This window comes from Taudactylus pleione, unplaced genomic scaffold, assembly GCF_031769625.1.
Source record: "Taudactylus pleione unplaced genomic scaffold, aTauple2 ptg000422l, whole genome shotgun sequence".
NCBI lineage: Eukaryota > Metazoa > Chordata > Amphibia > Anura > Myobatrachidae > Taudactylus > Taudactylus pleione.
The window spans coordinates 1,377,972-1,395,544 of NW_028284824.1; the positions used below are offsets into that span (position 1 = coordinate 1,377,972).

At 43.3% G+C, this 17,573-nt stretch overlaps 1 protein-coding gene across 3 annotated transcripts in view; it reads right to left on the reverse strand.

Annotated features, from left to right (window-relative positions):
* The window catches only part of LOC148506173 (proton-coupled amino acid transporter 1-like), a 66,517-nt gene that overhangs the window by 22,652 nt on the left and 26,292 nt on the right, over positions 1 to 17,573 (reverse strand). For 2 of the 3 annotated variants that reach the window (XM_088447164.1, XM_088447163.1), the window contains exons 4-8: positions 16,353 to 16,441; positions 14,426 to 14,521; positions 12,576 to 12,660; positions 7,564 to 7,782; positions 5,492 to 5,590 (exon numbers count right to left, since the gene is read on the reverse strand). In XM_088447164.1, coding sequence (XP_088303290.1) covers positions 5,492 to 5,590; positions 7,564 to 7,782; positions 12,576 to 12,660; positions 14,426 to 14,521; positions 16,353 to 16,441 — 588 coding nt within the window. The remainder of the gene's footprint in view (positions 1 to 5,491; positions 5,591 to 7,563; positions 7,783 to 12,575; positions 12,661 to 14,425; positions 14,522 to 16,352; positions 16,442 to 17,573) is intronic. The other variant, XM_088447165.1, reaches the window with a different exon arrangement.

The following is a 17,573-nucleotide window of genomic DNA, read 5'->3' on the forward strand; positions in this document are numbered from 1 at the left end:
TTTCTGCCCTGTCATCTGGAAAAAGGCAGACGATGCATTCAGTACCATTAGTAACATATCTAATAAAGATTTTGAAGAGCACTGGTCTAAGTACAAAGGTCTGGTAACCTGGTACTGGTCTGACAGCAGACCATTTAGTCCAACTCTCTGATGTCTGTGCTTCAACCAACACCTTATCCATTCAATGCCAATCATTTCATTTATTTAGCAGTTTTAGTTTTAGGACAATGTCAAGTTTTATTGTAATCTAGAGATACTTACAGCTACAGATGTGTCCACATACATCTACCCTCTATGCGCTAATAGTCGCGTTACACATAACATAGGCATGCCGTATATCATTTTAATCAGCAGAAGTTGCTTGTGCATCCTATTCACTTTGCGAATAATACACATTTTAAGGAAAAAATGGCACAAAAAAACGACAACTGATAATATATTTATGTCATTTTGAGGGAAAAATAAAGTGGTTAATTTGACGGGACACAATCAAATGTATATATTGAATACCGTTATGATCTATTAAATTAGTTTGAAAAATGCTGCCACAGTAACCTGCAATTGTTCTCTGTTCGATAAAACAATACTCAGATGTTATCACTAATTAACAATGGTCTTGTAGCCTGGACATAGCTGGTACAGTGCAGATCAAAGGATCAGATGAAATCTTAAGGCCCCTACATGATATTGCTAACGATTTGGCCAATTCTTATGCATCGGAGCAGCAAATCGTCAATATTGTGCAGTGTGTATGCACTACATCGTGTAGTGCGCACTCGTGGTGTAGTCAGCCACATTGCCTGATCTTTTGTACATGCAGTAAGATCAGGCGATGCAGCTGACAATCTCATGCAGCCCTATGTGGCGGGGGCCGGCATATCCGGCAGTTGGGCACCAGATCGGCCAATGTGTACAAACCGCCCAATCCGTTGGCCCGTCTGCGCTGGGATTGTGGGTCTCATCGCTGGGTACACAATCGTTTTGTGTGTACCCAGCTTTACTGCTGTACAAGGAAAGGCTGCACAGACACAGGAACTTATGCAGAGTGCAAACGAGAATGCACCTGGGGAAATAAAAACAATAGCATTTTGCTATCTGTGCAGGCTACAAACGTGAGATGTGACCAACTATGTATGTGTAACACTCTACCTACATCTAACAGGGGCAAATGTTCCACAGGAGGTGCAGCTTCAAATCAGTACAAATGAGGCTTAAAATCACAGCACACAGTTCATACACCGTATAGGAAATGTCCAAAAGGTGTAGAGGTTTGCAACACATTGCAGATATTAGCTCAAAACCACAATGTGTTCTCATAATAACAGGTCACATCCTAAAATACACCAAGTACTCTCCAGTTCCTTTCCCATGCCCATACAGGGACCCCTTACCTTAGAGGGGTTATCATAGTCTTTTATATATACAGCTATCACTTTCCTTCAGGTTTATTGTTCAGCCAATCAGGGAATGTATTTCTGTAACTAATCGCGTTAGGCGCATAGAAAATAAGAATCCGGTTATTTTACCTCTATTATGAAGTTCAGCCAACAGAGATATTCAGTCAATTAAAGGTTTAGCTGCAAGTTAATATGCGTTATACAGGTTTAATTATAGCCGCAGCATTTTATTCTAGCTGAGGAAAGGCTGTCTGTTTTGTGCTATGAGGACAAGCACTTGTATGGGCAACTTTACGATGGATAATTGTTCCCGTATGAATGGCAAATAATCCTTTTCCCCCCTATGTAACCACTGTGAAATGTACATTTGATGCCAAGTAGAGATGATCAGATCACACTCTGGTTTATATTATGCAGACAGCGGGAAATAGATCTGCACAGAATTAGCTGTATGGGTAGATTCCTTCAATCCCCTTTTCAATGTTTTTCCCTCATAACTTCCATCTTATTGTACCACAATTGCGGCTCCCAATGAACCCATAATGGGAATAGGAGACCTAAAGAGGTATGGGGTGGAATTATTCCTAACCAGTAGCTCTGAATCTCCCACCTCCTGTGGAAATCATCAAGGGGCTTTAATCCGCATTTAATTCCACTCTTTAACAGTTTTGAAACATTTCCGCCATAAAAACAAATTGAACATATTCCCCTTTAATGTCATTAACACACAATGCTAGGCCATTATTAAAATAAATAACTACCTCATTTACACCTCAATTTCGTATACACGCTTCAGTGCGCAGTCATCAGCTAAGCCTAAACTACATGCTTAGGCTGTTTCAGTAAAACAAAATTAATACATTTTAATAGAACCTTCGCAATTAAATATTTCATAAGATTTGCAATTAAAACACAGAGGAGCTAAAGAAATATGCAGAAGTGACAAGAACAAGGTAACTAAACAGCTCTTATCGAAGAAATAAACTGATGTAGGGAAGATGCACATCAGAGGCAGGATACAGTAGCCAACGGCTCTAAGAGACTTCATCAGATACAAGCTTACATAGCTATGAATGTGCAATTATCAGCTCAAGGAGACTTCTGTGAAAATGTGTGTAACCTCTCATTCCAGCCAACAGCGGTAATTTAATATCACATGTACTGTGATCTCAGCTGACCCACAGGCCTAATGTCAAACAAGAATGGGCATAGGAAAGAACACGAGTCATGACTGAAGATTACATGGATTTTAGGAATTCCTTTCCTAAAAAAAGTAAAACATTGGATTCTACAATTTTAACATGGTTAACATACAATGTTTTCCTAACACCCTGTACATCTTAGACTTGCTGTGATGGATCTCCCCTGCTACAGACAGGGCCAAGCACCAAAGATGATCAGAGAGTGGCTGGGCTATATGTAAATTTAGGGACTCTACCTAAGGCAGGGATTGGCAGGTTTCCTGAAGGAGAGAGCTCCACCACTGCAATATTATTGGATAGGGAGGAGATAAAATCACAATTGTATATAAAAAGAAAGTAAAAAACCCCTTTGATTACAGCACTGTAAAAGTATCTAAAGCATTAGGATTCAGTAAGTGGTCTGACTCCCAGCATTAATCAGTTACGGTAATTGGTGATTAGTCCCATGCGGAATCTATATGAAATACCGACAGAGGAGATGCCGGCTGTCACACTGACAGCGGCATCCCGATGGTTCGAATCCCGACAGAGGATCCTCTGTCCTATTTAACCCCAAACCCACCTTTTTTGTACCCTAATACTAACCTACCCCGTACCACAACCCTCCCAGTTAGAGCCTAAATCTAACCATTCCCCCATAGTGCCTAACCCTAACCTCCCCCCGGTGGTGCCTGAACCTAACCCCCCTCCCGCAGCCTAACACTAAGTCCCCCTGGGGTGTCCCCCCCCCGTGCAACCCCCCCCACCGATGGCTGATACTTACCTTGCCATGGTCTTCTTACGACCGGGATGCCAGCTGCCGGGATTCCCAGATCGACGGGATATTAATTTCATCCAGTCCCACGCATAGGACCTCATTCAGAGTCGGTCGAAGCGGCCGCACGGTCGTATAGAAAAAGGGGCCGGATATGCAAATGATGCACACGCATGTTGCGTCCCTAAGGTCGGATCGTTAGCTGGCCGACCAAGGGGTGGATGCGATCGGATCGCTAAAAATACGCCCACTTCTCGTACGCATAACACGTCATCTCCGGCTACATAAGGATTAATCGCGAGCATCGTATGCCATCGGAACTGGTCGTATAGCTGAAGGTTGACCTGACCCTCTCCTAAGCTCTACGATCATGTCAGTGTAAAACCTCCCATGGCACGTGTGCCATGACACTACTTTGTTAATTATGCACTCCCTCAAAACGCTGTTCGCATAATGAGGCACGCCTGCGTTCGGATCTCCACTCCCCCGTTTTCAAGCACCTTCCCATGTTACCACCCACAAACGCCGCAATCTGTCACTCAAACAACCGACCTGGCGGTGTTCAAGGAGAGAGAAATTTCTGATCGTAGCCGCTAGTTTGCGCACGCGCATTGCGAACTGTACGCATGCGCAGATCAGCGAACATCGGCTGCGTACGACCGTGCGGCCGCTTCGACCGACTCTGAATGAAGTCCATAGTCTTAGAGGAATTTTGGACAATTACACCTTACAGAACTGCTTCAACTTCTAGATGTTAATGGGTTTTCTTGTATGACTGGTCCAAGAGGTTCTTATCTGCCGTCAAATTCAATCTTTCTATGTACACCTCACTTCAGATTCTACCACAATATTTCTATTTGATTAAGGTTTGGATTTCAACGCCATTCCAAAAGGTGAAAATGATTTTTGCTATAACCATATGTTTTTAGCAGACAGACATGAACGGCCACCTGTTGTGACCTTAGGACATGTCCGGCATGATTCCGCATCCCAGCCCATTCTTCGTCACAGTGAATTGGTGAAGTCCATAGTTATTCTGTAGCATTATGCAGCCTGGCGAGTATCGGCAACTTCACCAAGGCCAGCTTTTGGTAGTGAAGACGCAGGTAAATGTTTATTCACACCGGAGTGTTACCCTGTTGATTGACACCCCCTGACGCTAATTATCCCCTTAAATGAATTGGTAATCCTAGACACACTTGTCTTGATTCTAAGTTGGATGCATTGGTGAAAATAGGCGAATCTCCCGTTTCTAAGCACCTGAATCATAAAACATGGTGTACACATGTGGCGCGCAATGGGTCTGAAGTCGCAGATAGGTGCGTGCCGCATTTTGTGCAAATGGAGTCTGGTGAGAAATAGGCATTTCCGGGCGGCGAGTATGAAGACCCACAGAGCGGCTATTTGTGATGGGAGTGCATGTACATCTTACTGCCATTCTGAGTGGTGCGTACAGGGACGCCCGTTTCTGACTGATCTCCAGCACCTAGCATGGGGCTGGTGCAAGTGCCAATACGAACTACGACGTCTGCTAGAACAGTGGGCAGGACAGGTTTGCACTTTCAGACACAGATGTGCGACTTGTCACATTTACATGGGAAAGCAATAACAATGCTGTAGCCATAGAAGTGACCAATTCATAATCAGGACCATTGTTATCACATGTAGTGTAGGGTACAGTCATTTTATCACAAACTTTCTGTAAGTAATACACACACACAATTCAATGGTGATGAAAAGCTGCACTGAAATGCCACCATTGGCTCCTACATTACAATAACGGATTAAAACGTTTTCACACTTATTTACTACTTACAGAATTTATTGGAACCGTATCACTAATAATACACTGATAAGCGTGCAAGTTATTACCAACAAATAACTTCGGTCTCCCAAATTCCAACATGGGGGAGATGTATCAAACTTTCTGAAGAGGACCTACAGCAACCAATCAGCTTCAAGCTATCATTTATGAAGGACATGCTATAAAACCATAGCTAGAAGTTTATTGGTTGCTATGGGTAACATCTCCACCTATCCTCTTTAAAATTTTGATACATCTCCCCCATGGTCGTTAATTAGCATTTCCTTCAGTAGTTTCCCTTTAAAAAGGTCACCAAGCCAAAGCAGCATCTTACCACTCCGATGCCCTCAAAGGCAAAGATGGCCGTTCCGAAGAAGAGAGGGTACGTTTTCCAACTGGCTGCATAAGAAAGATGAGACGGATCTGGGATATCCTGGAAGAAGGGAAAGTTATCCAATAAATACACCAAAGAGACTTATAAAACAAGAATGCCTTCCCTGAGGCTAACACAAGAAAAGAAACTGACAGAACATTATCTGGTTTTCACTAAATGTGAAGGAAATGGAGAAAATTACATTTAATGGTTTAAAACAAAGCCAATATTTTTAAGCCTATAGGGGAGGGAGTGGTACTGATAAGGATTTATTAATTTCATTTACATTCAGTCAGTTTCTTAGCTTCTTAGATAGAAATGGCATGGCAGTCATCTAAATGGAAAGCATGATATACAGTAACAAGAAATAATGTAACTAGCAGAAAAATAACCAAAACGCAAACACTTAGGTTGAAATGTATTTGAATATACGCACCCACAAAAACATCTTGCAGCTACATACATACATATATACATACATAAATACATACATAGACACACACATACACACAAATAATTAGGCCGCCACATAGCTGTTCAGCCATATTAGATGAACATGAGGAGAGTGGGGCGATGTAACTGGACTACTGACTCTTACATGGCATGTGGTGTATCTGCCGTGAAAGGGTCTTAAAATATGGGCAGTGACAATCCAGGAGAGGTGGATGCCGGTCATCACTGGCAGCAGACGTGTATGGTTCGTTGATAAAAGACAGCATTAGGGTGTAAACAGGGGGGAAGATTTGGTGTAATATGTGTCCGTCTATTAGACCGGTGTAATATTAGTGCAAAGAGGGCAGCACAGACGGTGTAATGGTTAGCGTTACTGCCTCACAGCACTGAGGTCGTGGGTTCAATTCCCACCACGGCCCTACCTGTATGGAGTTTGTACATTCTCCCTGTGTTTGTGTGAGTTTCCTCCGGGTACTCCGGTTTCCTCCCACACTCCAAAGATATACTGGTAGGTTAATTGGCTCCCAACACAAATTAACCCTAGTGTGTATGTGTGTGTGCATGTGATAGAGAATATAGATTGTAAGCTCCACTGGGGCAGGGACTGATGTGAGTGGCCAAATATTCTCTGTAAAGCGCTGCGGAATATGTGTGCGCTATATAAATAACTGGTAATAATGAATAAATAAAAGAGTGTATGGCACAGAGCAATGTATTTCTAGGTTTTATTGTACAGTACTGGGGACTAGTGTAATACACGCAGCGGAACTGTGCCAACGGTCCTGTCTGAAAGTCATGGCTAGATTTATATATACATTTTTCTTTTATTCCTAGATGTTTAAGTACTGCCTAAGTGGGTGACATGTGTGAAGTGGTGGTTTTACAATGCAAGTGTTTTACCATAAATTGATTTGTTTTTCTATCAGAGCTAATCTTGGTCTATAAAAGCTGTTCAGTAACTTTGGAAGCACTTATTCACTTTCATGTTATGCTCATGTATGCTCTCCTGATGCATCTCATATACTATTGAATAAAAGCCAACTCTGACCGAACAACATTCAAATCTCTTCCTGTCTGATATCTCTGTGACAGCCTCAGTCAGATTCTATTGGGTTACACTCCAACTCTGTGCGCCAGAAGAGCACCAAATTACAATATATGAAATGTACTTTCCGACTGTATGTGGCTAGCTGACATATGTCCATCCAATACCGTGCACATGAAATGGGACCAGCTGCAACAGTACCACACAAGGTGGTAGAAAGACTTCTAGTAAAGGTAGAAGATGACACCGTGTTCTGAACACACTTGTGCATTGTATCATGTATTTCATGCTCATCCTTAACCAAATGCAGTTGACAAACATGTAGTAACTGCTCATGATCATAGATTCCGTGGTGAAGTCTGCATAGAAAAACATGCTTCTTATACAGCAATCATCTTCTGAAATCTTCAGATCTGGCAGGTTCCTGATATTTGTAGAGGTATACTTACGAATATTAGTACCAGCTTCAAAAGAATTAGGTTTTGTCTTCTTTACAGCACAGGGAATATATTTTAGTTATTGGAGAGTTACTTACCCTTCCAATATACTGGTAGATCATGACTACACTCCCCAGCATGGCCACATTGGCCAGCAGAGAGAAGATGGACAGGTAGCGCAGGTTCCTGATGAAGACCAGCAGGATGAGGAACGGTAGGAAGGACAAGATGTACAGTCTGGAATCCATGCTCTCGTTCAGCACCACAGTGATATTGGAACTGCAGTCGTTGGAGGTGCCATTGGCAGCTTCAACCACCTGTGAGGAGACACAAACAGATAAGGTCAACATTAGTCAGACAATAACAGTGATCTACAATATCTGAAATACGTGTTAGAGGCTTTTATCACACTTGCTAATTGTTGCTCACTTGGTCTCCAGTATGTAGCAGTTGGGTGAAGGTTAATGCACGGACAGAACCGCTGTTACCCAATAATCACTGCAGATCCCTGCTGTATATAGAGTTCTGGAACTGGGTAACACCTAGGACTAAGAGAAAGCGTGAGTGGAGGATTCACACTTTCTCTTAAGTTGGATACATACGGAGTCATATATCAGCTGTTCAATCAAACGGGCGCTATATTGCGATCGCGTCGACGGATGTGTACCCTTATATTGCGATCGCGTCGACGGATGTGTACAGGACAGTAGACCGCCCGTACACTTGCTGCTGGGACTTACGTCACAGCTGGGCGGGCAAACTCAAATGCCCGCCCAGCTGTGACGTCAGGACTATAGTTGCCAATTCCACTTATAAACACGTGGAATTGCACTTGCTGTTTTCTTAATTTACATTTGTTTTTTTGCCCAGCCGCAGGTTGTGTTTTTTGGGCTTGTGCTTTTTTTTGTGTGTGTGTGTGCCGGGCGCAAATGGCTGCCACTCGCCGGGCAAAGGGGGTGGGGCCGCAAGGTCTGTTACATCACACAGGTATCTAGAAAGTGGGCTAATGGGTTTTCTCCCTGTAGTCGGAGTCAAGTGTGTGTCTGTGTGTGCTATTACACTGGTAGTGACTAAGGGAGGGACGAAGGTTGTGTCTGGGGAAAAGAGGGCAATAGGCAAAAGATGGGGTAAAGTTGGAGAGGTCAGATAGATGAAGGAAATTAGGCAGGTACATGGGGGGGGGGGGTTAAAACTACTGAGGCTATGAAAGAGGGGATAATGGAATTAGGCAGGTGAAAGGAATGAGGGAGGTAAAGAAGGAGGGGAGATGTAGACTCAGGTAAAGGAGGACAGGAAAGGGAATGAGGTAGGAAAAGTGGGAGGAGGTAAAAAAAAAATGGAGGCTGGTGTAGAGGGAGGAGAAAAACAATATAGGCAAATAAGAGTGGTGAGGGGAATGAGGCAGTTACAGAGGGAGTAGTGAAGGGAATGGGTAACAAGGATTGGTATGAGGAGTTAAAATATTTAGGTTAGTGAATAGGGGGGAGTAAACGCAATTATGCAAGTAGAGAGCGAAGGACAAAAAGCCCCCCAAGTTGGTCTTTCTTTGGGCGGCTATTATGGGTTTGTTTTTCACTCATTGTTTTTCATTTCAGAGTTGGTAACCCTGGGCAGAATGACATGTTGAGCGGCTGATCGGTAAGTGTGTATACTTACCTGAAACGGCAGCTCGGTCGGCAAGACAGTCAGTTGGCCGTAAAATCGACCAAGTGTTTACCCAGATTTTTGTACAGTGCTCTATTACTCCATTCTATTCAACCAGTTTTCTATACCTATATTTATCTGAACACTACTAATGTGGACCATTCATACACCTTGCTCCGCCAGACAATTACTTCAATATTGGCGCAAACTTCAATGCCCTCAATTTCCTAATTGGACAGGTAAGGAAGACAGCTCTGTGAGCTCTGCAACACTGAAGTAATAACCAGAGGGGTCGGGGGTCCATAGTAAATAACGCAACACTCTGAAATAGAGTGTTAACTCTAGTTAACTCTCCAGGACGAGAAGGAAGAGGGGAATTAAGTTATGGCCCATCAGAGTGACCGGCAGATGTGACAAATATGATATGAGTGGTAGGTAAAACAGTTTTGCTTTTTATTTTTAACGCACTGATCGGCAGACAAAATATTTATTTTTATTTAAATGTTTTGTTGGAATTCTTTAACATGTATATACTAAATACAAATATCTCACTAAAACGGTCATTGATTACAGCACGAATTAAAATATACCATTATATTTATAAATTGTATAGAATTGTTAAAAAGTTCTGATCTGGCACTTTATAATCTGGAAATTCTGTATTATGCCCCCAACTTTCTGGCTCATTATTTGTTCCTCAACAGCTGATAACCAATATTCTCAAATACAGAAAAGTTAATGATGTTTTCCCAGGAAGACTCTGTAAAGCAGCATACAGTGCCAGACTGGGCATCAGGAGCCCTCCAGGGTATGCAGTGGTTGGGGCCCAATCTTAAGGGGCATGGCCAGCCACCATGGGGGCATGGCCACCAAGAACAGAGGGACTTGGCTAACCATTAGAAAGGACATGCAAAGAACAGAGGGCCTGATTCAGACCCGCTCGCGAGCGCTGAGTGCTCGCAAGCAGGTCGATGGTGCCCAAGTGCGCATGACGGAGACGGCTCCGTCATACGCATGCACGAGACCCGAATAACGACGGCCAAGCTGTCGTTATGGGTCTCGCACCAAAGGGGGCGTGCTGTCGATGTTGATTGACAGCACGCCCCCTTTGGTGGGCGTGCCGGGGGCGTGGCTGCCCAGACGGAGGCGTTCCCATGGGAACGCCTACCGTCTGAGTCCGGCCCCACTGACATCACTAGTGATGTCAGTGGGAGTGCTTTTGGCTCTGATAGAGCCAAAAGCACTCCTGGGCTTGCGGAAGCGAGACCCTACCGCAGGGTCTCGCGGCAAACCCGATGGTCACGATGGTCTTGACCATCGCGACCATCATTTTGGCCGCTCGCTATAGCTGTGGGTGGTCACCCACAGCTATGTGAGCGGCCAGGAGGCCGCTCCAAAAGGGAGTAGGGACGGCCCTGATTCAGAGCATGCGCTCTGTCAGAGCGTCCGGCTCTGAATCAGGGCCAGAGACCCTTTATAACTGAGGGACTGGGGGGTGTCAGAACCACCCACTTTGACTAGCAGCACGGCTGTAGTGTAATACTAAACATTATGTTCAAATTTTTAACTAGATCTACAAATGTGTCCTTACACATCTTTGCTGCGGCCAAAAAGCTCCTCTCGGCGCGCCAGGTCCCGCGGGATCCTGCTAGCGCCGGGCGAATAGGACACACCGGCAGACTGTGCTGATTAATTTCATATGTGACACTTGTATATCTGTGTGTGACTGAGTCCCTGAGCCTGTATACGAAGTGCTATAAATGTAGTGGCTGCAGCTTTTTTCATTCAAGTTCCGTTGTGCTTCATATACAGACTCAGACGCGCACTGATATATTAGTGTCACATATCAGATTAATCAGCACAGTCTGCTGGTGCGTCCAAGTCGCATCACATTGTGACTTAGACGCATTTTCTGCAAAAAAAAAAAAAAAAAAAACAGCGCTAGCAGATTAGCACGAGACCTGGCTGCCCAATCACACCAGGCAAGTCGCACTGCATGGCGTATTGAGGCTAGATGCATTAGGGCCCCTCTGTATATTGAATGATTAATACTATACTGGCGCTGTGGCTAAACAACTTTGATGATCCTCACCTAGCCAGTGATGGTATAGTCTACTGACAAGTAGAGTACTGAATAGTGTACTTTCATTTTATGGGTTCTTTTAGAAATTGTTTGATCTACAAAAAAAAAAAATAATGGAATAATTGAAATCTGAAATTAAAACTAAAATGCACCATACTAGTTGTGTTAAGAACATACTGTAGCAGAAATATAGAAAACAAACAGAATTATAAAATATACAGTGTACTAACCAAAAATGTTCGACGGTATTTCGAAGTCTCACAACCTAAAGAATGCGCTTGGTGGATTTATTTGGATTTTAGTCATTCCTTCCATGGAAACCCATTAAAAAGGGATTTTGGACTTGCACTTAATCCTTTTCTTCAAATCCATCGGTTACACTGAAACACCACGGTATTAGTAGTAGAGGCTCCTACTCTCTATACACCGATTGGCTAATAGAGGACTCAGGGCCCGATTCAGCTTCGCAGTCACTAATACGCACGCAATCGGCCGATTGTTGCGTTCTGCGCATGCATATGCATCGCAGTGCGTGAGCCAGCCACCGCGTTCGCAGAGGCTACGCAGATCCATCGCAGAGTGAGTTACAGGAAGTGCAGTTTGTGGGTGGTGACGGTGACGGAGGGGCGGTCGGGCGAACGCAAGCGTGCCAGAGCTGCTCCAATGCCGTTGCAGGGGCGTGCATAAATTATCCACTGCGACAGCCTACGCAGCCTGAGTTCTCATAGCGTGCGTGGCTGTTAGAAATTTAGCAGTTTCTGAGCAACGTCACGGCAAGTGTGCGTATGGGTCAGGTTGTACGCGATTGTACCAATGGTTTCGCTATTCTGCTAAGTTTTACAGATGTGCATATGGTAGAGTGGGCGTCCTTAAGTAGTGTGGAGTTTGCATTGTGATTGCAGTGGTTTGGCTTGTTATCGCAGTTGAACTGCGTGCGTACGCAGTATTGCGATCCGTAGTGACTGACAGAGCTTAGCGTATTTTTGTTATGTTATGTCTTTTAGCACCAGTTTTGGGCATAAGGTACTGCACACCGTTGCAATTGACATGTTGCATAGGCATTGTCCTCTTGTAGCTCTACTATATTTTCCTTGTGGAAGACAATAAACTAAAAGAACTATAATAATAGAAGAATGCCTGGAAACAAAACTTGTTGTTCAAGCTTTCATGTTCAGTTCAAAGCCTGCAATAGACTGCATTTCCCACAAGGTGGCATCTAGAACATATAGAGATCAAGCGATGTAGTAGTTCATAATGTAGGAGTACATGGGTAAGGCAAACGCAGTAGAGAAATTAATATGGGAACCCCAATTCATTGTTAGGCTAAGTCATCTCATAGATTAGGTTAAGCGTGGGGATGTAAACATGTGCATTAATCAGTACCTGTTTTATATTGTCAGCCAGGAACACAAAGTAAACGCAACAAAACCCCAGCTGGGTGAGAATGAGGAAGAATCCAACAGTCCACCTAGTAGACATAGAACACAGACAATTAGATGTAGATATCTCATTACTACATATGTATGCAGGAATTTAAGATTTCTTTTCACTGAGATGCAAGAATGTAAAGATCAAAAAGTATTGTTTAGTAAACAGATCTCATGTAATCAGCGGGACATGCCACATTTAATGCCGCAACATTTAACCAGCGGGACATGCCACAACATTTAACCAGTGGGACATGCCACAACATTTGACCAGCGGGACATGTCGCAATATTTAATGCCGCAACATTTATTCAGCGGAACATGCCACAACATTTAATGCCGCAACATTTAACCAGCGGGACATGCCACAACATTTGATGCCGCATCATTTAACCAGCGAGACATGCCACAACATTTAACCAGGACATGCCACAACATTTAACCAGTGGAACATGCCACAACATTTGACCAGCAGGACATGTCGCAATATTTAATGCCGCAACATTTATTCAGCGGGACATGCCGCAACATTTATTCAACCGGACATGCCACAACATTTAATGCCACAACATTTAACCAGCGGGACATGCCACAACATTTAATGCCGCAACATTTATTCAGCGGGACATGCCACAACATTTGACCAGCGTACATAAACCTGCTTAAGATAAACTCGACCCTATCACCCACCCCCTCCAGATAAACTAAATAGACAATAATACTACAATGGTATAGCATGTCATCACATGCTGTCAAAATGAAGAAAATAAGTGTTTTTTCTTTTTTAATTCTTTAAGGGTAAAAATAAAATAAAAAATAATAATAATTTCTCTCTCTCTATATAACTTCCCCCCCCCCCCCCATTGGCGACTTTTCAGTCAAAGGAGGGCACTCACCATAATTTGATGAAAGAAAGGTTCAACTTTTAATATAATTACTTCATCTCAGTAAAGCAATACCATCATCATAATCATCGACGTTTCGACCCATCCGGCCCTTTCTCAAGACAAGTTGCCGTGTGTCATCCGTTCAGCTCCTGGTCAGCGTGCTGAACGGATGACACACGGCAACTTGTCTTGAGAAAGGCCCGGATGGGTTGAAACGTCGATGATTATGATGATCGTATTGCTTTACTGAGATGAAGTAATTATATTAATAGTTAAGCCTTTTCTTCATCAAATTATGGTGAGTGCCCTCTTTTGACTGAAAAGTCGGCAATGGAGATATATATATATATATATATATATATATACATACACACACACACACATATATATATATTTTTTTTTTTCATAAAGATACCACAAAAGCCAAACTGCTAATGAAAGAGCACAATCAGTATTCATGTGTGTATCAGAAGCCATAAAATAAATGTAGAGGTATATTGTAGGGGTATATATATTTATTTTCGATACTCATTGTGCCCTTGCTCTAGCCATAACCAGTTCAGGATATGTACATCCAAGTCGCATATTGAGGAGGCACATATGCACGTCCCTCTTGTACTATACATGCGTTTCCTGATCTGCCCATCCAGGTGTAGGGGCCAAATGTGCAAGTTACACTTAATTCTAGCGGTCTCCACATTGTGTTGTGCAATGTGACAGAGTGCGCTTTTGCAACCCACTTTTAAACTTGCAGCTAAGCCTAAATCTGTCCATAGTAGAACTGTAACGTCAGTATTTCAAGATTTAACTGTACATATCAAAATAAATAAGAAAAAGGCAACATTTGATTTAGCAGAAAGTGAGTGAAAGTGAGCTTGAGTAGCAGGCAACCGGGCATACGCTGATCTGTGCACTGTACCTTCCCCAGATGGAGTGGGTTCTTAGCCACTGGTTTGGTGTGGCCTCCATACCATACATTACAGCATCTCCATAGTCCACAAATGGAAGCTGGTTCCTTGAAGAAGGAACATAATATTAGCACAGAGATAAACACATAATATGGGTTACATGGATCTGTAGAATGTACCAGAACAGCATTTTTTCTCTTACAAAGACTGACTAAAGGTGGCAATAAGTTGGCAGTTCTAGCTGGATAGCCAGAGCATGAGCTACTGGTTCAATATCTGTGTTCACCACACAAATTGCAGCCAAATGGGACACATCCTGATCACTGGATATTCTGAGAGTCCTGGTAGAGATCGTTGTGATCACAATGATGGTGGCAGTTTCAAAGTCCATTTTGTTAGTAAAAACCAAACTGGTCATCCATATGCACGTGTTCATATAGTTCCACCATTTCTAATAAGTTCAAGAACTGGCGACGTCTCTAATGAAGTAAAACAAACTCCTTGTTACTAGCCCATGTCCAAAGCGTTTATATTCTGACAAGACTATCACATCTCCATAAAGTAAATAGGGAGAACTTCAGTGGCTGCTCCTAACATTTCAATGGAGGGGGACAGTAAGTGTGCACGTGTCCATTTCGAGCATGTGCATAAAAAACAAAAGCAATCCAGGGACTGCATTAGCTGCAGCCCCTGGAAGCACAATAAGGCTGGCGGAATAAAAGGAGAGTGCCTTCTGCTGATCTCAGTCCGGACTGGCAGTCCCATGGGAAGAAAACACCTCTCCTGGGACTGCCCGTACAATGCACACGCACAGCGATTGCCTGGCGATTACATAGGGATCATTCGTAAAGTGAATGACATTCAGCATTTGGGGGTAATGGGGGAGCTTAGAAAAACACTGGTGTGTCGGACAGTTTAGATGCCGCTTAATGGGCGTGCATAAATTAGTCATTGCGATCACATTCGCAGCATGAGAGCTCTCTGTGTGTCAGGAGAGCTGCAGTGTTTGTGACTGGTCAGACTTGACTTACATGTACCGATGTTACCGATGTTGTACGTCGTCAGACGATATGAGAAGGCAGCAGTGGGCGTCCCTATGCTCGGTTAAGCTTTGGAAGGCGTTAGCATATTATAACAAGTGTGATCCGTAAGAGAATGCAGTTGCGAATGCATTACCGTCAGTCTCTGAATCAGGCCCCTGGTGGCTTCACATTGGAAGCACTTTTAGCTGCCAGTGCTCCTACTGGGGGCTCACTTGGGGTGGTGGATTTTACCTGGTGAAGGGGCTGCAGCCCAAGGTATAACCCGTCACTGGAGAACTCTGGGAAGTTATAAAGCCATTATGAAAAAGAGAATAAAAACTATGACAACTGACAGAAAGGTGATCCCTGCACGGAGACTTACTAGCACCAACATATGAATAAGATAAAGCCCTACAGCGTTTTACCGCACTCTGTGCCAGCCACGTCCCCCGACTGCGTGACCTTATGGGGGCAGGGCCGGCAGCGACAGGAAGAACAGCAGCACCACAGGAGCATCCTCAGGATACTTGGGGTGCTGTAAAGGCTGCATGGTGCATGTCCGGCGTGTCCAAAGGACGCTCCACCGGCGCTGCAGCAGTGACTGGCTACAAGGTAACGTTCCAGACACCCTGCAAGCCAGATGCAGTTACCGTGGAGCAGCAATAGTGCCTTCCAGAGCGCTCTGTGCGTCGGCACTGCTGGCACACCCCTAGTTACAGCCCTGAAGCCCTACAACAATTTATTTATGTACATTTTAAAGGATGAATGTTAAACAAATAACAAAGGAAAATAAGTAAAGAGTTTGGGGCCTTTTAATAATGAAATCTAAAAATGAGCACCTAGATGGCACAGAAAGCGTATAAACTACATATTTATACTGAACAATATACTCTACAAAGACATATGCAGTTCTTACCTCTGACAGATGTGATTCGCACACTTCGCCAAGAGATCCATGCAATGCACAGCTATAATCCCCATAACAACCAGACTCAGAGGACCCAACTGCAAATGGACAAATACCAGCTTTCATATTAATAACCAAAATCAGACATCTCCAATCTATAAAAGTGTAATGAAGTTATTGCATACTGCAAGACTCCAGGAGACACATTAGCACATAAAATAGGTAACATGTTAACAAGTTCAAAGAAGACATATTATTGATGCGGGATTAGGGGTATGTCCAAAATAACGAAACACCTAAGCAGACAACATTCAACCCTTGTATAGCTGCGGAAAGATCAGCAAATTTAGGGGTAGGGTTTTTTATTTTATTAATAACAGTTTCACATTAAGAGTCAACACAGACCACCAGGTGCATCTACTTGCCAACCTATAAACCTGCACTTTAGTAAATATACTCTTTTAAAGGCCCCCATACATCACCAATCTGAAAAACGATTTTAGGATTTCCCAATCTAGCAATCTGCGCCCATACACTACAGATCTTTTTCAGTGATTTGCAGATCGATTGCAGCAAACACAGATCTGCCAATCTTGAAAGGCCTATCATTAAACTAGTAACGGTCTGCAAATCTGCTGATCATGTCCATACACTAGCAATATACAGCCCCAATCCATCTGTGAAATCCAACATGTTGGACAATCTGATTCAACAATTCCAATCACTTTTTGGTTCCAATCTGCGATCTGTGAAGTCCATACACTGCAGATTTTTATACACAATCGATTGCAAATTGCAGAATTGCCACAATTGATTGCGGATGTATAGGCCCCCATACATCAGCAATCTGAAAACCACAATTAAACAATTTGAAGATTTATTGCCCGATCTTAGGATTTCCCAATCTAGCAAACTGCGCCCATACACTACAGATCTTTTTCAGTGATTTGCAGATCGATTGCAGCAAACACAGATCTGCCAATCTTGAAAGACCCATCATTTTGCTAGAAACGGTCTGCAAATCTGCTGATCATGTCCATACACTAGCAATCTACAGCCCCAATCGATCTGTGAAATCCAACATGTTGGACAATCTGATTAACCAATTCCAATCACTTTTTGGTTGCAATCTGCGATCTGTGAAGCCCATACATTGCGGATTTTTATATACAATCGATTGCAAATTGCACGATTGCTGCAATCCATCTCTGATGTATGGGGGCCTTAAGG